The sequence below is a fragment of the Carcharodon carcharias genome, chromosome 13, assembly GCF_017639515.1.
Source record: "Carcharodon carcharias isolate sCarCar2 chromosome 13, sCarCar2.pri, whole genome shotgun sequence".
Taxonomy (NCBI): Eukaryota; Metazoa; Chordata; class Chondrichthyes; order Lamniformes; family Lamnidae; genus Carcharodon; species Carcharodon carcharias.
The window spans coordinates 3191113-3213305 of record NC_054479.1 but is presented as its reverse complement, the minus strand read 5'-3'; the positions used below and the strand labels follow the sequence as shown (position 1 = coordinate 3213305).

General features: G+C 47.9%; 1 protein-coding gene across 1 annotated transcript in view; it reads left to right on the top strand.

Moving 5' to 3' along the window:
- The window catches only part of LOC121285653 (RIMS-binding protein 2-like), a 109565-nt gene that overhangs the window by 72069 nt on the left and 15303 nt on the right, over positions 1–22193 (top strand). Inside the window, exons 11-16 of the mRNA XM_041202310.1 lie at positions 5334–5506; positions 7756–7924; positions 8829–8894; positions 12565–12668; positions 19616–19687; positions 21560–21694. Of these exons, the coding sequence (XP_041058244.1) occupies positions 5334–5506; positions 7756–7924; positions 8829–8894; positions 12565–12668; positions 19616–19687; positions 21560–21694 (719 nt within the window). The remainder of the gene's footprint in view (positions 1–5333; positions 5507–7755; positions 7925–8828; positions 8895–12564; positions 12669–19615; positions 19688–21559; positions 21695–22193) is intronic.

The following is a 22193-nucleotide window of genomic DNA, read 5'->3' as shown; positions in this document are numbered from 1 at the left end:
TGCTGGGAAATACTTATCAGGTCTGGCAGCATCTGTGGAGAGAGAAACAGAGTTAACGTTTCAGGTCGCTGACCTTTCATCAGAACAGGTTATCATGTTGGAAATGTGGGAGTCAATCTGTGTATAGCGATCTCCCACAAACAGCAATGGGATAAATCAGATCTCAGGGTGCCCTGGTATATGACAGACACATGCCAGTTAAACAGACTTGCTCCGAAGCAGAATGAGACATTGGCCTTTAATTTATACCGTGGAGCAATGTGTACCCCTCCTTGGCGATCGTTACAATTCTTATGCTCACACTAACAGTCAGCAGGATTGCGTAGGAGACGAGGGAGGCTGGCTGCTGCTTTTTCTGCCCAGGTTCCTTTCCAAACAGGCCTAAAATTTTTTTAAAATGTGCAGGAGATGTTAATTTCCCCATTTAACTGTCAAAAGTGTTCACCAGTGACTCAGTGCGCAGCACTCTCAGTTCTCAGTGAAATGATATTGGTTCAAGCTACATTCTGAAAACTTCATCACAAAATCCAACCTGTGATATTCGCAGTGCCAGTACTGAGGGAGTGCTGCACTGTCAGAGGGTCAGTACTGAGGGAGTGCCGCACTGTCAGAGGATCAGTACTGAGGGAGTGCTGCACTGTCAGAGGATCAGTACTGAGGGAGTGCCGCACTGTCAGAGGATCAGTACTGAGGGAGTGCCGCACTGTCAGAGGGTCAGTACTGAGGGTGTGCTGCACTGTCAGAGGATCAGTACTGAGGGAGTGCCGCACTGTCAGAGGATCAGTACTGAGGGAGTGCCGCACTGTCAGAGGGTCAGTACTGAGGGTGTGCTGCACTGTCAGAGGATCAGTACTGAGGGAGTGCCGCACTGTCAGCGGGTCAGTACTGAGGGTGTGCCGCACTGTCAGAGGATCAGTACTGAGGGAGTGCCGCACTGTCAGAGGGTCAGTACTGAGGGAGTGTGGCACTGTCGGAGGATCAGTACTGAGGGAGTGCTGCACTGTCAGAGGGTCAGTACTGAGGGAGTGCTGCACTGTCAGAGGGTCAGTACTGAGGGAGTGCTGCACTGTCAGAGGGTCAGTACTGAGGGAGTGCTGCACTGTCAGAGGGCCAGTACTGAGGGAGTGCCGCACTGTCAGAGGATCAGTACTGAGGGAGTGCCGCACTGTCAGAGGGCCAGTACTGAGGGAGTGCCGCACTGTCAGAGGATCAGTACTGAGGGAGTGCCGCACTGTCAGAGGATCAGTACTGAGGGAGTACCGCACTGTCAGAGGGTCAGTACTGAGGGAGTGCCGCACTGTCGGAGGATCAGTGCTGAGGGAGTGCCGCACTGTCAGAGGGCCAGTACTGTGGGAGTGCCGCACTGTCGGAGGGTCAGTACTGAGGGAGTGCCGCACTGTCAGAGGGCCAGTACTGAGGGAGTGCTGCACTGACAGAGGATCAGTACTGAGGGAGTACCGCACTGTCAGAGGATCAGTACTGAGGGAGTGCCGCACTGTCGGGTGGTCAGTACTGAGGGAGTGCCGCACTGTCGGGTGGTCAGTACTGAGGGAGTGCTGCACTGTCAGAGGGTCAGTACTGAGGGAGTGCGGCACTGTCAGAGGGTCAGTACTGAGGGAGTGCTGCACTGCCAGAGAGTCAATATTGTGGGAGTGCTGCACTGTTGGAGGCTCAATACTGAGCAAATGCTGCACTGTTTGAGGGTCAGTACTGAGGGAGTGCTGCACTGTCCGGGATTTAGGGAGTGCTGCACTGTCAGAGGATCAGTACTGAGGGAGTACCGCACTGTCAGAGGATCAGTACTGAGGGAGTACCGCACTGTCAGAGGGTCATTACTGAGGGAGTGCCGCACTGTCGGTTGGTCAGTACTGAGGGAGTGCTGCACTGTCAGAGGGTCAGTACTGAGGGAGTGCTGCACTGTCAGAGGATCAGTACTGAGGGAGTGCCGCACTGTCAGAGGATCAGTACTGAGGGAGTGCCGCACTGTCAGAGGGTCAGTACTGAGGGAGTGCCGCACTGTCAGAGGGTCAGTACTGAGGGACTGCCGCACTGTCAGAGGGTCAGTACTGAGGGAGTACCGCACTGTCAGAGGGTCAGTACTGAGGGAGTGCCGCACTGTCAGAGGATCAGTACTGAGGGAGTACCGCACTGTCAGAGGGTCAGTACTGAGGGAGGGCCGCACTGTCGGTTGGTCAGTACTGAGGGAGTGCTGCACTGTCAGAGGGTCAGTACTGAGGGAGTGCCGCACTGTCAGAGGGTCAGTACTGAGGGTGTGCTGCACTGTCAGAGGGTCAGTACTGAGGGAGTGCCGCACTGTCAGAGGGTCAGTACTGAGGGAGTGCCGCACTGTCGGGTGGTCAGTACTGAGGGAGTGCCGCACTGTCGGGTGGTCAGTACTGAGGGAGTGCTGCACTGTCAGAGGGTCAGTACTGAGGGAGTGCTGCACTGCCAGAGAGTCAATATTGTGGGAGTGCTGCACTGTTGGAGGCTCAATACTGAGCAAATGCTGCACTGTTGGAGGGTCAGTACTGAGGGAGTGCTGCACTGTCAGAGGGTCAGTACTGAGGATGTGCTGCACTGTCAGAGGGTCAGTACTGAGGGAGTGCTGCACTGTCGGAGGGTCAGTACTGAGGGAGTGCTGCACTGTCAGAGGGTCAGTACTGAGGGAGTGCTGCACTGTCAGAGGGTCAGTACTGAGGGAGTGCTGCACTGTCAGAGGGTCAGTACTGAGGGAGTGCTGCACTGTCAGAGGGTCAGTACTGAGGGAGTGCTGCACTGTCAGAGGGTCAGTACTGAGGGAGTGATGCACTGTTGGAGGGTCAGTACTGAGGGAGTGCTGCACTGTCGGAGGGTCAGTACTGAGGGAGTGCTGAACTGCTGGAGGGTCAGTACTGAGGGAGTGCTGCACTGTCAGAGGGTCAGTACTGAGGGAGTGCTGCACTGTTGGAGGGTCAGTACTGAGGGAGTGCTGCACTGTTGGAGGGTCAGTACTGAGGGAGTGCTGCACTGTCGGGAGGGTCAGTACTGAGCAAATGCTGCACTGTTGGAGGGTCAGTACTGAGGGAGTACCGCACTGTCAGAGGGTCAGTACTGAGGGAGTGCCGCACTGTCAGAGGATCAGTACTGAGGGAGTACCGCACTGTCAGAGGGTCAGTACTGAGGGAGGGCCGCACTGTCGGTTGGTCAGTACTGAGGGAGTGCTGCACTGTCAGAGGGTCAGTACTGAGGGAGTGCCGCACTGTCAGAGGGTCAGTACTGAGGGTGTGCTGCACTGTCAGAGGGTCAGTACTGAGGGAGTGCCGCACTGTCAGAGGGTCAGTACTGAGGGAGTGCCGCACTGTCAGAGGGTCAGTACTGAGGGAGTGCCGCACTGTCGGGTGGTCAGTACTGAGGGAGTGCCGCACTGTCGGGTGGTCAGTACTGAGGGAGTGCTGCACTGTCAGAGGGTCAGTACTGAGGGAGTGCTGCACTGCCAGAGAGTCAATATTGTGGGAGTGCTGCACTGTTGGAGGCTCAATACTGAGCAAATGCTGCACTGTTGGAGGGTCAGTACTGAGGGAGTGCTGCACTGTCAGAGGGTCAGTACTGAGGATGTGCTGCACTGTCAGAGGGTCAGTACTGAGGGAGTGCTGCACTGTCGGAGGGTCAGTACTGAGGGAGTGCTGCACTGTCAGAGGGTCAGTACTGAGGGAGTGCTGCACTGTCAGAGGGTCAGTACTGAGGGAGTGCTGCACTGTCAGAGGGTCAGTACTGAGGGAGTGCTGCACTGTCAGAGGGTCAGTACTGAGGGAGTGCTGCACTGTCAGAGGGTCAGTACTGAGGGAGTGATGCACTGTTGGAGGGTCAGTACTGAGGGAGTGCTGCACTGTCGGAGGGTCAGTACTGAGGGAGTGCTGCACTGCTGGAGGGTCAGTACTGAGGGAGTGCTGCACTGTCAGAGGGTCAGTACTGAGGGAGTGCTGCACTGTTGGAGGGTCAGTACTGAGGGAGTGCTGCACTGTTGGAGGGTCAGTACTGAGGGAGTGCTGCACTGTCGGGAGGGTCAGTACTGAGCAACTGCTGCACTGTTGGAGGGTCAGTACTGAGGGAGTGCCGCACTGTTGGGTGGTCAGTACTGAGGGAGTGCTGCACTGTTGGAGGGTCAGTACTGAGGGAGTGCTGCACTGTCGGAGGGTCAGTACTGAGGGAGTGCTGCACTGTTGGAGGGTCAGTACTGTGGAGTGCTGCACTGTCAGAGGGTCAGTACTGAGGGAGTGCTGCACTATTGGGAGGGTCAGTACTTAGGGAGTGCTGCACTGTCGGGAGGGTCAGTACTGAGGGAGTGCTGCACAGTTGGGAGGGTCAGCACTGAGGGAGTGCTGCACTGTTGGAGGGTCAGTACTGAGGGAGTGCTGCACTGTTGGAGGGTCAGTACTGAGGGAGTGCTGCACTGTTGGAGGGTCAGTACTGAGGGAGTGCTGCACTGTCAGAGGGTCAGTACTGAGGGAGTACTGCACTGTTGGAGGGTCAGTACTGAGGGAGTGCTGCACTGTTGGAGGGTCAGCACTGAGGGAGTGCTGCACTGTTGGAGGGTCAGTACTGAGGGAGTGCTGCACTGTCGGAGGGTCAGTACTGAGGGAGTGCTGCACTGTTGGGAGGGTCAGTACTGAGGGAGTGCTGCACTGTCGGAGGGTCAGTACTGAGGGAGTGCTGCACTGTCAGAGGGTCAGTACTGAGGGAGTGCTGCACTGTTGGAGGGTCAGTACTGAGGGAGTGCTGCGCTGTTGGGAGGGTCAGTACTGAGGGAGTGCTGTACTGTCAGAGGGTCAGTACTGAGGGAGTGCTGCACTGTCAGAGGGTCAGTACTGAGGGAGTGCTGCACTGTCAGAAGGTCAGTACTGAGGGAGTGCTGCACTGTCAAGTATCATCTTTCAGATGAGACTTTAAACTGAGGCACCATCTGCCCTCTTAGGTGGATGAGGAAGGTCACTCTGCAGTATTTGGAAGAAGAGCGGGTTATTTGTCACCTGTCACCAATATTTATCCATCAGCCCACATCACTTAAGCAGACATTGGTTGTTGACACTACACTGTTTGCAGGGAACTTGCTGCTTTTCCGACATTACAGCAGATTCTATACTTTTAACAATTGCTTCATTGGCAGTCAAGTGCTTTGGGATGCCCTGTGGGCATGAAAGGCGCTATATAAATGCAAACGTGATTCTTGTGTATAAAAACTGCCACATTGGAAAGGAAGTTTGTCCATTTCCAGTCTGTCTCTGACTGTTTCAGCAGCATTACAAATATTGCAGCTTGACTGGGTAACTCAGTGTATGAACCATCTGGTCTTGCAGGCAGATACCATGGGAGAGAGCGCCTGTCTCCAGAGTCAGAGGCTGATGTGTGCAGCGAGGACCTCCCACCTAGAGTTTTCGTGGCTCTTTTTGATTATGACCCTTTATCAATGTCACCCAATCCTGATGCTGCAGAGGAAGAGCTTCCGTTCAAGGAGGGACAAATAATTAAGGTAATGAGAAAGCAAAACACTGCAGCCGCTGAAAGTCTGAAATAAAAACAGAAAATGCTGGAAAGACTCAGCCGGTTTGGCAGCATCTGTGGAGAGAGAAACAGAGTTAACGTTTCAGGTCAATGACCTTTCATCACCATGATGAATCAATAACTCCATTACCATTGTGTCATATGGAATGCCTAGATGGGAAAACACCAACTCAATGGATTTTGATCTCTTAGGGAATCAGGGGATATGGGGAGTGGGTGTGAAAGTGGTGTTGGAACCCAAGATCAGCCATGATGATATTGAATGGCGGAGCAAGCTCATATAGTCTACTCCTGCCCCCCATTTCTTCTGCTTTTATGTGTTTTTTTTTTAAACTAGCAATTCCTGTGTGGCTTTGCATGATGCACTGTGTCAGCGTATCTGGTTAACCGTCCAGTTAGTAAATCACTGTAACTCCTGCCATTGACCGAAGGCATCAGGTGGAGTTGGATGTTATCCCCCAGCCCACACTGTGTGTGCAAATTATGATCCCTTTCTGGCTGGTGGCAGGAATTCAGAATATGGAATCTCCACCAAGTTTGTTTTGCACTCCATCTATTTGCTGCAAGTTACTTCACCTGGGCGCCTGCGGCTGTGAAAATGAATTAATTCCATTTACATTCTGTCTTTGTGGAGGGATTTGCTATGAAGCTGATTAGCTCGGCTGGTAGCTAATTCAAGGAACATAGATTCAAGTCCTACATTGAGTTATGAGTTTTTTTTCATAAATATTTTCAAATTACTTTCTTCTATTGATTTGTTAAATCAAAAAATGTGCTTATACTAAATATTACAATCAATTCTCCTCTGGGTTTCTTAGATGTTGGGAATCTCATTTCCTGATTATATATGGTCATCATTCCCTGAATCATCAGGAGCATGTTTTACAGAGGAAACAGTTAACAATACTTGTATTTAGACTAAGGGCTTTCAGTTGACTGAGTAACTTGACCTTTATTATTCTCTGTCAAGCCAACTTGTTTGTTTTAATGCAAGCAGCTGAAAGTCACTGACAGAGACTGCATACTGCGCATGTCCAGCAAATGTTAGTGTTGCTGCAGAAATAAACACAGCCTTTGAAAACGGTTGGAAACCTTTTATAGTTTTACATCAGTTTGAAACATTAAATTTGTTCCTTGTTTGACTCTTTTATTTGGGCTGCTTTTTTATAGCTTTGTCTTGCTTTACCAATAACGCAGACCTTCGACATGTTGTCACCTCCAAAATCCACCTCCATCTTTTCCCAAAACTCAATGTTTGAGCCTCCACTCCAGTCGGCTTTGCTCTCTGTAATAGGACTGAAATGACACAAATGACATTCTATGTGACTAGGACCTGGTAAACTATCCCTCCTCATCCTGCCTGTAACCTGAGACACAGTTGGGCACACCATCCTTTTTCAACGCCTCTCCCACCAACCCCAATTCCTTATTCAGTTCAGTGAGACTACCCTTGCTTGGTTCTACTCTACCCTAATGTAGTGATCATTTTCTCGTCCTTAGGCAAGGGTCTATCCTTGACCATCTCCCCTTCCTCATCCAAGTTTTGTTCCCCCCACCCCACCCCACCCCACCCCACCCCACCTCGGAGAGACATCATCTGAAGACAATGGGTTCAGTCTCAACATCAGCTGAGATGGGTGGGACATGTTATCTGAATGCCCGACTCCAGTTTATCCACATAGGCACAGTGCTCAGCGCTATCTCACACTATCTCACACAGCCCGTTCACACAGGGTCAAAGGAAACGTTTCAAAGAACGTCTCAAAATCAGCCGACCGCAAGGAAGAATCGTCCTCGGCACAGGGGGTGATGATGCTGACATCACCCCCCACCATGTCTCTGTGCTGTCAGACTGTCTGACATCTAACCTGGATCAGCTGCAGTTACCATCAATTAAACATTGGGAAAACTGCAAGAATCAGCTTCAACCCACAATCCAAACTCTGTGCTCTCACTTCACACCTCCCCCACCCCACCCTGTCCTATTTATCCCTGAGCTGAGTTTCCAAATCCAAATGCTGTCCAAAACCCCCTCTGTCTCCACCCTTTAGCTGATCCGCTGCTGCAACCCTCATCTTCTGTCAGCTCCAGACTTGACTCTGCCAACGCTCCCCTGGCTCCCTTATCCCATCATGTTTGTGGTTGTACACTGGAGGCTCCAGGCTGGACGGTGATGACCTTGTGTGTTTCTGAAAACAAATATATTTTTCTTCTCAGGTCCATGGGACTAAAGATGCAGACGGATTCTATCACGGAGAGACAAATGGGAGAGTGGGTCTTATTCCCTGTAACATGGTCTCCGAAATCCAGACAGACGACGAAGAAATGATGGATCAGCTGGTCAAGCAGGGTTACCTGCCTCTCAACACCCCAGTGGAGAAAATTGGTATTAGTCATTGTGAAATTAGGAGAGGCTTTACCTGGTTGTGCTTGGTATGCTTTCACTACAGGCTCTGCACCAGATTTGCATTAGGCAGCGATTGTATGTATGCACTGGATGATGAGGAGACAATTCTGCCTCTCTGATTGTTAATGCATTAGGAACGGCTTAACTCTCGTTGAGATCCTTGTTGCTTTCAGTTGGATCTAGACACTGAGGAGAGAAGGTGTGTTGGTGTTGCTCCTGCTCCTTGGTGTTGCTGTTGCTAATAAGAACGGCTTAACTCATTCAGCTTCGAATTTGGTGCATCTTGAAAGAAACACACAGCAGGTGACGCAGGAGAGGGGGAAACTCCCCAGGAGAAAACAGCGCCTGTGTCATACGGGGAGCCCCGTTAAAGATGGGAACTCCCGGACTTGGCTGCAATGGGGATAGGTTTGCACGCACCCCAGTGAGAGGGGACGGAAGGATGGGCCCCGAGTTATGACAATGTTGAACAAAATGAGGCTCTTGCGAATGTATCGGTATCAGTCATTTTCCATGTTGGTCTGGCCATTCCATTGGGGGTTACAGCAGTTCAGTCTGTCTGACAGACAAGGCTACTTATTGTCTGAGGTGAGCACCGCAGGTAACAGCTCACACACACACACACACACAAACACAATCAGAACCAGGAGCCAGTCTCCTGAAACCCAGTGTAACCCAGAGCCTCTGGAAAGCCGCTCTCAACTGGAGCCTCTTCCCAGCCTAGTCAGCAACACTTTGCTCTGATTCACTTTGCCTCTTGGGTTCTGACAGTCTGTGGGACAGGTTATTTTACACCCAGGGAGGGTGTCGGAGCGGGATCCCTCTGGTTGCTTCACGTTTTCTCTTCTCTCTGTTTTTATTTGTACGCATCCCTTTGCTGAAGTGAGCTCTGAGCGTGATAAAGAGAGCACACGCTCTATTAACCGCAGATCCCGCAAGTCTAAACGAGGTCTGTGGAAACTAACTTCTTGGAGAAAAGTCATGTGCTGCTTTTATTTAATTTGTATTTTGAAGTGTGCTGATTTACTTTGGGCCGGGAAGTGCTAAAACTCGTGTTTCATTTCCATTCGTTTTGTATTTTAGTGCTTGTCTGACTTGAACAATGCATGGGGTGTGTGTGTGTCTGTGTGTGTTTGGCTCTGTGTCTGTGGGCAGCTCCCTTTTGTCTTCAATATTCTTCATTTTTCAGTCACTCCATTTATTTTTCATTTTGTAAGAAAACATTCCTCCAAAAAACACAATCCCCCCCCCCAGCCTGTGGGGGGGGACACAGTCAGTCTCGGAGGGCGATAGGGCAGAATTTGATGCCCTTCCCCGTGAGGAGTTGGGTGGTGATGGGGGCATTTCATTGGGCGGGAGGTTTGGCGAGCTTCCCGCCTCCCTCCCCCTCCCCCCCCCCCCCCCCGATTAAGGCCATGGCGAGAAGGCCGGTCGCCTGGCCTCCAGTTGAGGTCCTTCAGCGAGCAATGCTTAAAGACACTGACGTTCAATGGAGTTTACAGCCTCTGATTGGCCAGCAGCTCTCAGGAGGCGGGACTCCCACCCTCAGCATCCTTGTCCCTGGGGGAATGTCGGCCGCTGGCCTGTCCACTGCCTGTTGGGCAGGAGGGTGAACCTGCCCATAAAGAAGCAATGGGAGGGGGGGGGGTCTCAGCAGCTCTCCAGACAGCAGGCGAGACCCCCGCCCATCACCTCCATTAAATATCGTCCCTCATCTCTTGGTAACTTTGAGGAGATGAACCAATAAGAACAGAAGCAGGAGATGCCACAAACTTCCAGTAGAGCAACAGATTCCTACTCGGCTGCTCTTGGATCAGTGCACTGACCTCTGACTCTTGCCAGCTTTTATCTATATACACAAGCCCCTTTTCACTCATTGGGGGTGTGAATTTCTCCTCGCCTTTTTCCTCTTTCCCCACTCTCTCCTCTCCCAAAGGCCCACACCCGTCTCCTCACTGCCAGTCACCAGCCCAAGAAATGAATTAATCCCACATGACAGCAGAATCTCTCAAAATCTGGTGGCTCTGATCGCCTGAGGGATCATGGAATCATAGGCATTTACAGCCCATCATATCCACTCCGACTGACATGTAGCTATCCAGCCTAATCCCATTCTCCTGTTCCAGGTTACAGCACCTCAAGCGTACATTCAAGTACTTTTTAAATGTTATGAGGGTTTCTGCCTCTAACACCCTTTTAGACATTGAGTTCCAGATCCCCACCACCCTCTGGGTGAAAGATATTTCCCCTCGAATCCCCTCTAAATCTCCAGCCTCTTATATTAAATCTATACCCCTGGTTAGGGATTTCTCAACCAAGAGGAATAAGACTTTCCTATCCACTCTATCTAAACCCCTCATTATTTGATACACTTCAATCCGGTCTCCTCTCAGGCTTCTCTTCCAAAGAGAATAACCCCAGCCAATCCAATCTTTCCTCAGAACTCAAATCCCCCCAAGCAGGAAACATCCTCGTAATTCTGTTGTCTCCTCTCTCCACTGCAGCCACATCTTTCCTATAGTGCAGTCACCAGACCCACACACAATACTCCAGCTGTGGAAAACTGGTGTTTTACACAGTTCCAGCATAACCTCCAGCTCTTATATTCTATGCCTTGGCTAATAAGTATCCCATAAGCTATCTTGACCACCTTATTTACCTATCCAGATACTTTCAGGAACCTGTGGACACTCCAATCTCCCATTGTTCCTCTACACTTCTCAGTGTTCCACCATTTAGTGCCTATTCCTTTGCTTTGTTAGCCTTCCCCAAATGTATCACCTCATTCTTCTCCGGACTGAACCCCATCCATCTGATTATCCCATTGATATCTTCCTGCTGTCCACAGCTTTCTCCTTCATTACCAACCACACCAACAGTTTTTGTGTCTCCTGCAAATTTCTTGATCGTACCCTCTACATTGAGATCCAAATCATTGATTTATACCCTAAAAAGCAAGAGGCCCAGTACCGCGGCCTGTGGAACTGCACTCGAAACTGCTCTCCAAACACAAAAACACACATTGACCATAACCCTTTGCTTCCTGCCATTGACCCAATCTTGGGTCCAACTTGTCACTTTCTCTTGGATCCCGTGGGCTTTTACTTTTGTGATCCGTCTCCCAAAAACCTTGTGAAAATCCATGTAGACTCCATCAAACTTGCTGCCCTCATCAACCCCCCACCCTCCCCCATCACCCCACCACCCCACTTCCTCCTTAAAAAAATGAACCATGTTTGTCAGACACACCTCCCCTTAACAAATCCGTGCTGACTGTCTTTGGTTAATTCGTCAGAGGGGAGTTTTCCAGATTTTTTTTCCTTCCATAATTGGCTTTTATCCTTTTTTTGCCTCTCCTGGGACATGAAGTGACCCTGGGTTTGGTGGAGTGTCTGAATTATGAAACATAAAGCATTGTGATTATTGTGACAGGTTGGATGGACGAATAGAGTTGCCAACCCTTCAGGATTGTCCCGATCTCCCACAAATTAGGGAAAAAATGTGCAAAAAGTTTATTTGAACATTTTTGTTGATTACTTATAAAAAAAAATATTGCAGATCTTGGGAAAAGGGGTGTTTGACAGCATGGGGTGGGGTCATCTCCAGGAATATATCCAACCAGAGTTGGCAACCCTATAGATGGATCAGATCTCATCCTGTCTAACACTTCTGTGTGTGAATATAAAAACCTCCAATCAGAGTCCTCCAACAGTCAGGACAGATTTCCTCTGGTTGATGTGTTTGTTGACATGAATATATTTCCAATATTTACATTGTTTCATAGTTTGCCACTGTGAGATTTGAACTCTTGATCTTGGGGTTACAAACCCAGTACCATAACCACTTGGCTATTTAGGCCAAGCCTTCCGATATTTACAATGCACTTACTTGTAGGTTCATTGTGATTTCCAGTCCCGCTCCCAGACAAAAACAAATCAAAGCCGAGACTCCAGTGCAGTACCGAGAGAGTGCGGAACTGTCCGAGGTGCCAAATGTTAAACCGATGCCCTGTCTGCCCTCTTGGATGAATGGGAAAGATCCCATGGCACTATTTGAAGATGAGCAGGAGCTCCCCCTGGTGTCCTAGGCCAATACTTATCCCTCAGCCAATATCACTGAAACAGATTATCTGGTCATTATCTCGTAGCCATTTATGGGAGCTTGCTGTGCGTAAAGTGGCTGCTGCACTTCCTACATTACAACAGTGACTGCACTTAAAAAAAAGTCTTCCTTGGCCATAAAGCAGAGGCATCATGAAAAGTGCTGTATAAATCCAAGTCTTTCTTTCTTATTCGATCTGGAGTAACCAAATAATTGGATTTATGGTTTGTTAGCAGCACTGGCCTAAGGAAATCTTTCCTTCCCCTGCCCTGATTGTTTGAAGGATTTTGAGTTCCAGTCCTGAGTTTGTGTCTTTCACCTTCCCAATGGTTGCCATATTACCAAACCAGTCATCGTTTCTCTCCTTCCAGAGAGACTTCAGATAGATTCCAGACTGCTGGAGGGGTTAGGGTGGGGGGTGGTGGACAGAAGTGGCAGAATTAAGAGATAACTTCTGCAAGTGAAAGAAACATCAGAATATCAGTGTATTATTTTAAAACTTGTGTATTTTACAACAGAGAGGAACAGGCGAAGCAGCCAGCAACATTCAATCACTACCCGGAGAATGGTGGCTCTATATGATTATGACCCAAGGGAGAGTTCGCCTAACGTTGATGTGGAGGTAGTAATCTCAAAGATGCCTCATTATTTTTCTCTATTCTTTCATGGATGTGGACATCATCAGCAGAGGCAGCGATTACTGCCCAGCTCCAACTGCCATAACAGTGCAGCTTGTTCAGTCACTTCAGAGTCAACCACATCGCTGTGGGTCTGGAGTCACATGTAGGCCAGACCAGATTTCCTTCCCTAAGGGACATTAGTGAGCCAGATGGGTTTTTAACAACAATCGGTGATAGTCCGTTGCGATCACTCTTGCTGAGTCCAGCTTTACTAATTGAATTTAAACTCCACAAGCTGCTATGGTGGGATCTAAACCCATGTCCCCCAAGCATTAACCTGAGTCTCTGATTACTAATCCAGGGACATTATCACTCCACCATAACCTCCTTTAACCAAAGTTCTCTATAAAAACATTTATTTTTAAGATGTTTTTCTGACTGACCCAGTCATTTTTGAGCAACAGGGGGAAGTTGATTCAATTCCTCCTTGTTTTCCTCCCATAAGGGTTTTTTTTTTAGAGTGAATAAGGAGAAATGCTTTCCATTTGTAGGAGGGTCAGTAACCAGAGGACTCAGGTTTCACATAAACGGCAACAGAACCAGAGGGGAGATGAGGACAATTTTTTGGAATGCAGCGAGTTGTCCTGATCTGGAACATGTTGAAAGGACAGCAGAAGCAAATTCAAGAGGAACTTTCAAAATAGAATTTGGATAAATACTTGAAAAGAAAAGCTTAGTGGGGTGATGGGTATTAGTGCACGGGGAGCGGGACTAATTGGATAGCTCTTTCATAGACTGGCATGGGCACAATGGGCTGAATGGCCACATTCTGTAAGAAGCTATGATTCTCTTTAGCAGATTCACACACTGTGCAGCATTGACAGGCCATCAGATTGGCAACTGATTTGTCCACAGGCATCGAACTGTACAGTCCTTGCCTGTTGAGTGGCTGTTTCAACCTTTCCCTTAGAGACTTGAGCAAATAGACTAGGCTAGCATGCCTTGTGCAATACTGAGGGAGTGCTGCACTGTCAGAGGGTCAGTTCTGAGGTTGCAGGGTCTCTGATAGAGGGTCATTACTGAGGGAGTGCTGCAATGTCGGAGGGTCAGTTCTGAGGTCGCAGGGTCTCTGACAGAGGGTCATTACTGAGGGAGTGCTGCAATGTCGGAGGGTCAGTTCTGAGGTTGCAGGGTCTCTGATAGAGGGTCATTACTGAGGGAGTGCTGCAATGTCGGAGGGTCAGTACATAAGAACCTAAGAAATAGGAGCAGGAGTCGGCTATTCAGCCCTTCTAACCCACTCCACCATTCAGTGAGATCATGGTTGATTTTCTACTTCAACACCAATTCCTGCATTATTCCCATATCCCTTGATGTTTTAAAATGGAGAAATCTATTGATCTTGGTCTTAAATATCCTCAACAGCTGAGCCTCCAAATTCCAAAGACTCGCCACCCTCTGAGTGAAGAAATTCCTCCTCATCTCAGCCCTCAATGCCATCTCTGCCCTTATTTTGAGACTGTCCCCTGGTTCTAGACTCCCAGCCAGGGGAAACATCCTTCCTGCATCTACCCTCTCGAGCAGTGTCAGAATTCTGAGTGTTTGAATGAGACTACCTCTCGTTCTTCTAAACTCCAGAGAATAAAAGCCCAGTTTATTTAATCTTTCCTCATAGGACAATCCCTCCGTCCCAGGAATTAATTTAATGAACCTTTATTGCGCTCCCTCTATGGCAGTTATATCTTTCCTTAGGTAGGGAGACCAAAACTGTACACAACACTCCGGGTGCAGTCTCACCAAGGCTCTATATAATTGCAGTGAGACATCTTTACTCCTATACTCAAATCCTCTTGTAATAAAGACCAACATACCATTGCCTTAATTGCTTGCTGTACCTGCATGTTAATTTTCAGTGACTGATGAACAAGGACACCCAAGTCCCTCTGAAGTTCAACACTTCCCAGCCTCTCACCATTTAAGAAAAACTCTGTATTTCTGTTTTTCCTACAAAGTAGATAATCTTACATTGCTCCACATTGTATTCCATCCGCCAAATTTTTGTCCATTTGCTTAGCCTCTCTAAATTCCTTTGAAGCTTCTTACCCCACTAGTCACAGCCTGCCTACCTGAAAATGACCCATTTATTCCTACTCTCTGTCTTCTGTCTGTTAACCAATTCTCAATCCGTGCTAGTATATTCCCCACAATCCCATGTGCTCTAATCTTGTGTAAAACCTGTCGAAAGCTTTTTGAAAATCTAAATACACCACATCCACTTGTTCTCCCTTATCTATACTGCTATTAACGTCCTCCAAAAAAACTCCAACAGGCTTGTTAAGCATGATTTCCCTTTCATAACTCCACGTTGACTCTGCCCAATCCTACCATTATTTTCTCAGTGTCCTGTTATCACATCCTTTATTAAAGATTCTAGCATTTTCCCCGTGACTGATGTCAGTCTAACAGGTCTGTAGTTCCCTGTAATGGCACAGCAGATGAGAGACCCCTTACTTTGAAACTGTGCCCCCTAGTTCTAGATACCCCCTGAGAGGAAGCATCCACTCAGTATCTACCCTGTCAAACCCCTTCAGAATCTTATATGTTCAATCAAAATACCTTTCATTCTTCTAAACTCCAGTGAGAATAGGCCCAACCTGCTTAACATTTCCGCATAAGACAATCCCTCCATCCCAGCAATCAATCCAGTGAAGCTTCTCTGAACTGCCTCCAGTGCAAGGATAGCCCTCCTTAGGTATGGTGACTAAGGGCTGGATTTTTGTTACAGGTTCGGGAAATGCGAGTCGGGCCAATCCCAACAATGCCGACCCCGAATTGTCACCCCCTCCCATACCCGCCATATTTTTGTCTCTGAGAGGTTGGGCATAGTTCAGGTTTGCCACCTCCCTTGGCAGGTTTGTCACAGCTTCAGGGGGAGTGCAGGTGCTGAGGTGGGCTGGTTAGAAGGCTCCCCTCAGTTCTCAGGGACATCGACCCAGCTCTCCACCTCATTCTTATGCCCACAACCCTCACCTCACACACCCACTCTATGCCCCCTCATATCCCCCTTGGCCCCTCCTATGCCCCCATGTGTTCTCCATAGCCATTCAACCACTATCCACTATGTACAGCCCTCAGGAGTCATGGAATAGTAATGGGAAACTTGAAATGGACTTAAAAAAATAATTAAACCTCTTACAATCTAATAAAACTCAAACACAGCCATTCATACTGCACAGAAAAAACTCCAGTTCCATTGAAGATCATTAAATCCCCTTAAGTGTTCATTGAGTTGTGTAAAATAAAAACAAACATCTACTAAGAAACCACATCAAAGACAGATAATCTTATTATAACCTGTTAAAACTGTCAATCAAACCATGTTCTCAGTGTGCTGAGCAACTATATAAACAAAGCCCCCTGCTGAGCTAAGTGCTTCAGAAGCTTTTGAAATTCAGCCAAGTATTCACAGTAGGCTCAGCTGCCAAAATAACCCATTGCAGATCCAGACAGTAGGGATTATTGAACTTGACAGACCCGATGGGTCTTTTTCTAATTTTAAACAGCAGGCCAATTTTTTCCAAGTTAAAGCACTCTGGATATTTAAATCGCTGTTCAGATCATTTCAGGAGTGTTCCCAGGCAATGTTTTCTACCATTTAAATGCATAATTGCACTTTTCCACTGGGAAAAGTACTCAAATGCATCTTAACACTTACACAATGCTGACCAATGTAATGGTCAAGTTATTTTTGCAGGACAGAGCCCCATGTTCCATCACTGTAGTAAAAACACATTTAACTTATAAGACAGCATCTAATAATGACATTTGAAGTTGTAAAAAGATCTAACACTCACCGTCATAATGTTCCTCACTCTTCAGACAGAATTTTTCACTGATCAGGCATATGCCAGACCTGCTTGAGCGTAATCTTGTGCGTGACGATATTGGGCGAGTGTCCTGACCTCATTGCGCTCTTGTGCGATATTCTGGTCGGCAGGCACAGGCAGGGGTTGGAGCCACGTCCACCATCAATTACGAGGCCAGTTAAGGCCATTACAAAGGCAATTAAGCCAGATTTCACGTTGCCCGTGCGATTTCGTGCTCATCACACAGGCAAAACAGGCAGGCGGGCAGCCCATAATTTGGTAAACCTCATCCCCGGGCAAGATAAAAAGGGTCAGCAGCATTGCCAGTGTGAGTAGTGAGGAGTTTAGGGGATAGTTTGCTGCTGGTTGCTTATTGGTACTTGGCAGCTTCACCTCTGTTCAGGGCTTGATTCTTAGCATTTCCAGGATTCAATGGCGTCTCCAAGGCCCCCGGAGGATTCAGGCTGTGTGGACCCTTCCAGGTATCAGGCAGCCTTCCCTTACCCTGGGAATGGGGATTGTGGCCTCCTCTGAGGAGGAAGAGAGGGGCAGAAGGAGGAGGAGGCCAGGGGTCCCAGTGCAGCCTCCAGGGGAGGGACCTGTGGGAGGAGAGGTGCAGGCACAGGGGGTGCAGGGCCAGGAGGTAGTCCAAGGAGGAAGGGGCTGCAGAAGACGCCACTATCCTGCTGCCAGGGTTTACAGGCAGCAATGCAATGTCGATAGAGGCTCTGCCTCTCCAGGGAGACAGTGGCCTCCATTTGTCATATGATTTGGCCTGTGTTCACCTCCAGCTGTGTGGGTGGAAACCCCATGTCAGTGGCTCTGAAGGTCACAGTGACCCTCAACTTCTATGCCTCTGGCTCTTTCCAGGGTCAGTGGGGGATCTTTGGGACACTCCACAATCAGCTGTCCACAGTTGTGTCAAGCTGGTGAAAGAAGCTCTGTTCAGGCGGGTAATGACATTTATTCTTTTCCGTATGGACGAGGCCAGCAAGGCTGAGTGAGCCAGAAGGTTTGCAGCGATTGCTGGGTTCCCCCACGTCCAGGATGCCATCGTCTGCACACATATGGCCATCAATGTGCCAGCGGGTCAGCTGGGTGTCTTCGTCAACAGGAAAGGATTCCACTCCTTGAATGTGCAGAGAGTGTGTGATCACAGGATGCATATTCTGCAAGTCTGTGTAAGGTACCCAGGCAGCTCCCATGATGCTTACGTCCTGAGGCACTCCCAGGTGCTAAGGCTCTTCAGTGCTCGAGCCTGACTGGACGGATGGCTGCTGGGTGACGAGGGCTATCCGTTGAAAAGGTGGTTTATGCCACCTCTCTGCCACCCAAGAACAGAGGCAGAGCTATGTGACAATAGCAGCCATGCCTCCACAATGGCGGTGGTAAAGAGGACCATTGGTCTTCTCAAGATGTGCTTCCGATGCCTGGACCATTCAGGGGGTGCACTACAATAACCCTCCAAAGTGGGTGTCACTGGATGTGGTTGCATGCTGCATTCTCCACAATCTGGCACTGGCAAGGGGGTCCCACTGGAGGAAGAGGACCTTGACATGCCTGCACAGGCCACAGAGGATAAATCCAGTCGTGAATCAGAAGAGGAGCACAGTGCGGAGAAGGCTAGATGCAGACCTTGGTAACCTCCAGGGAGGCAGGTACACCAAGGACGCCTTGATCCAACGCTCCTTCAGCTAGGCTGCCAAAGATTTGCTTCCACCTCATGCCAGGGCTGCTGCCTCCATCCAAGATGTCTGAAATGACCCTTTCATTTGCAACCAAAGTCCACTCAATGCCTGTGCAATTAAGTATCCAGCCACTCACATCCCGCATTACATACTGGTGTACCCTGCACCAGAAAGACAAAAGGTGAAGCATACTCAGACCATCAAAACCAAAGCAAATTTAATGTTATTGTCACATTGAATGCATAATGACATTACCATTGCTGGTGTTGATGTCCACACAATGCAGAGACTACACGAGAATGGTTGCACAATCTGACACTCTCACCTCTGTGCCCTGTCGATGGGAAGTTTGTGTGATCGTCTTTTAGAGAGGGAAATTTAAATTCCCGCTCCTGTGGCCTCAGTGTTGCTGGTTCCCGCATCCAGTCCTGACTTTCTTGGGACACAAAAATCCAGCCCCAAATCTGTATGCAGTACTGTACTCCAGGTGGATCTCAACTATATACACCATCCCCCCACAATAAAGGCCAAAATTCCGTTTGCCTTCCTAACTACTTGCTTTACCTGCAATGCTAACTTCCTTGTGATTCATGTTTGAGGGCACCTAGATTCCTCTGGACAGTCTGTAGCCTGTCACCTAGATTCCTCTGTACCACAGCTGTCTGTAGCCTCTCTACATTAAATAATATTCTGCACTTTGGGACATTGTGAGGTTCGGAAAGACATTGTAGAAATGAATCACAGATCACAGAATTGTTCCTGGGCAGGAGGAGGCCATTCAGCCCATCATGTCTGCACCGGCTCTCTGAATGAGCAACTCACTGAGTTCCATTCTCCCTCTCTCTCCCCGTAACCCTGCACATTCTTCCTTTTCAGTTAACAGTCTAATTCCCTTTTAAATGCTTCAGTTGAACCTGCCTCCACCACACTCTCAGGCAGAACTTTCCAAACCCGAACCTCTCACTGTGTGAAAATCTTTTCCCCCATGTCACTTTCGCTTCTTTTGGCAATTATTTTAAATCTGTGCCCTCTCATCCTCGATCCTTTCACAAGTGAGAACAGTTTCTCTCCATCTGCCCTGTCTTGATACCTCATAATTTTGAATACTTCAATCACATTTAATCAAATTCAAGTCTTTCTTAATTTGACAAGTGACAGTTATGAACAACAACCCTAAAGTTGCTATATTCTTGTGTAAAATTTTGTATAAATATAAGTTCATTCACGTTGGTGGATTCCGAGTGTAACTGCACCCGAGGTCTAATCTTCCACCACTTTCCTTGTTTCCTGGCACCTTTACCAAAGAACAAACATAAAAGGGCTCCCCCATTGAACATTGTGTTTTTTAAAATAAACAGGATAGTATTGTAAGTAGTTCATGTTTCTCTGTTTCAGGCTGAGTTAACGTTTTGTGCTGGAGACATCATCAATGTCTGGGGGGAGCTGGATGAAGATGGATTTTATTACGTAGGTTTATCCTTAACAATATTTAAAATAAACTTCAAAGCTGTCATTGTTTTATTGAATGAAGAGGAAAAATGTTAGCTTTCTGTGTGGAAATGCTGCTTGGGTTATTCATTTGATGTCTCAAATTGGCTGCTGCACTTCCCCATGTAAACAAGAACCACACTTCAAAAGATTATGAATCTCTCAGGAACATCAAAATTATGGTATGAAGTATGTAACTTCTATCTTTCAGGTATATTAGGACAACATTTATTTCCCATACTAAATTGCCCTTTAGAATTTGGTGGTGAGCTGCCTTCTTGAACCGCTGCAGTCCATGTGGTGTAGGTACACCCACAGTGCTGTTAGGGAGGGAGTTCCAGGATTTTGTCCCTGTGGTGTAGGTACACCCACAGTGCTGTTAGGGAGGGAGTTCCAGGATTTTGAGCCAGTGATGATGAGGGAACAGCGATACATGTTTTACTTGGGGTGGTGTGTCATTTGGAGGGGATGTTCCCACCTATCTCCTGCCCTTGTCCTTCTGGATCGTAGTGGTTATGGGCTTGGTGAATTCCTGCAGTTTACTTGTAGATCGTACACACTGCTGCCACTCTGCGTCAGCGGTGGAGGGAGTGAGTGTTTGGAAAAGCTTGTAGCTATTTCCTGAGAATACCCCAAAGTGCTTTAAATTCAATGATTTATCCTTTTGAGTTGTAGTTGCTGTAATGTAGTTAAACATAGGAACAGTACAGTCCCACAAACAGCAAATAATAATTGTTCAGCAGGGAGCTGGGCATGTTCCTGTGAGCAGAGGTATTAGGAATTATTGAGTTTGATGGGTTGACTAGGACGATGGTATCTGTCACCTGCAGCCAATGGGGATTAAAGAGGAAATGACAGTGATTTTTTTCTATGTTTTTGCCCCTTCCATGATATTGCAAGGTTGGTGGGGGGTATGTTGTGGAGCACTAAGGTTTGGGGGGAGGGTTCCCAGGTGTTTGTGGGTTGAATCAAGTGGGATGGGCCAGAAAGACCGGTAGGAAATCAGATCATTGGGCCTGTGCTTCCTCCACACCTCCCTCTGATTCAAAGATAGCGTCAATGTTTGAATAAATCAAAGCTGTGGGAGTCTTTAAATCACAGCATTTGTGAATGTGCCAGCTACATTTTCACAAACCATTTGTTGAGTTTAACTTTTATCCAAAATATCACTTTGATATAACCACCTTGATATGATTTACGTTTACTGTTCGATGAGATTTGGTTGATCAGTACCTCAACTCCATTGACCCACTTTTACTCCATATCCATTAACAACCTGTGCACCTCAGATTTAAACATTTTAATTGATACACCCCACCACCCACCCCCCTCCATAATACACAAATGTCAATTTATCCTTCACAACAACTTTCCACTGTTCTACATGAAACCTGTCTCTCATATTATACAGGTTCCTAAGAACCTTCCTTTTGGAAGCATAGAAGTTAGGAGCAGGAGTAGGTTATTCAGCCCTTTGAGCCTGTTCAGCCATTTAATAAGATCATGGTTGAACCTCTATCTCAATGCTGTGCTCCCACTCTCTCCCCATACTCCCTGATGCCTTTAGGGTCTAGAAATCTATTTCCTCTTTAGCGTGTTTGCACAGCTAGCAGGTTTAGCACTTTTAAGTGAGTTGAGAATTTTTTCCCAGTAAATTATTGCCATACAGAACGCACAAACTGAAAGGGCAGTGTGAGCAAATTCAGTAACTTTCAGAAGGGAATTGGATAAACCTCGAAGGGGAAACACTTGCTGGGCTATCAGGAAAGAGCAGGGGGGGCTGTGAGCATCTCACAGCCTCCGGCTCTGCTGTAAGGTCCTCTGGGCTAATATTGTGTCATTAATTTTTAGGGGGAGATCAATGGCCAGAAAGGTCTGGTTCCTTCAAATTTCCTGGAAGAAGTGCCTGATGATGTTGAGGTCTATCTCTCTGATGTCCCTGCCAGATACCCTCAAGATGCACCAGTACGCGTGAAAGGAAAAAGGGCAAGTATATTACTCTCAAATAGATTTAAATAAATCATCGACTCATTCAGGTTTTGCTTCATTTCATAGCTGTTTTGTTGGATTTATGCTTTTGTTGCCTTTTCAACATTCTTTTTGATGTAAGCCTTATATATCATCCTTTGAGATTTAAAAGTTAACCAGTTATGATTTGTTGCTTCACTCTGTCATCACCCATGTGATTTGCAAATCACTAATAAAATTCACCCTGGAGCTGCAGATCATCCTCAGTCATGAATGCAAAAGGTTATCCCAGGTGTCTATGTAGAAAGCTTTTCACCTCCTCTCTGAACCTTCCACCCACCTGGTGGGTGTTTTTTAACCAGGGACAGTGGCTCGAGATTGGCTCTCAGGTCAGTTCAGAATCACTGTCCCCATTAGAGGGAACAAAGATGCTTCCACTTCCCAATAATGACCTCACCTCGTCTGACCAGGGGAAGCAGACCCAATATGGTCGTCCTTCATCAAAGTTGAGAAACCG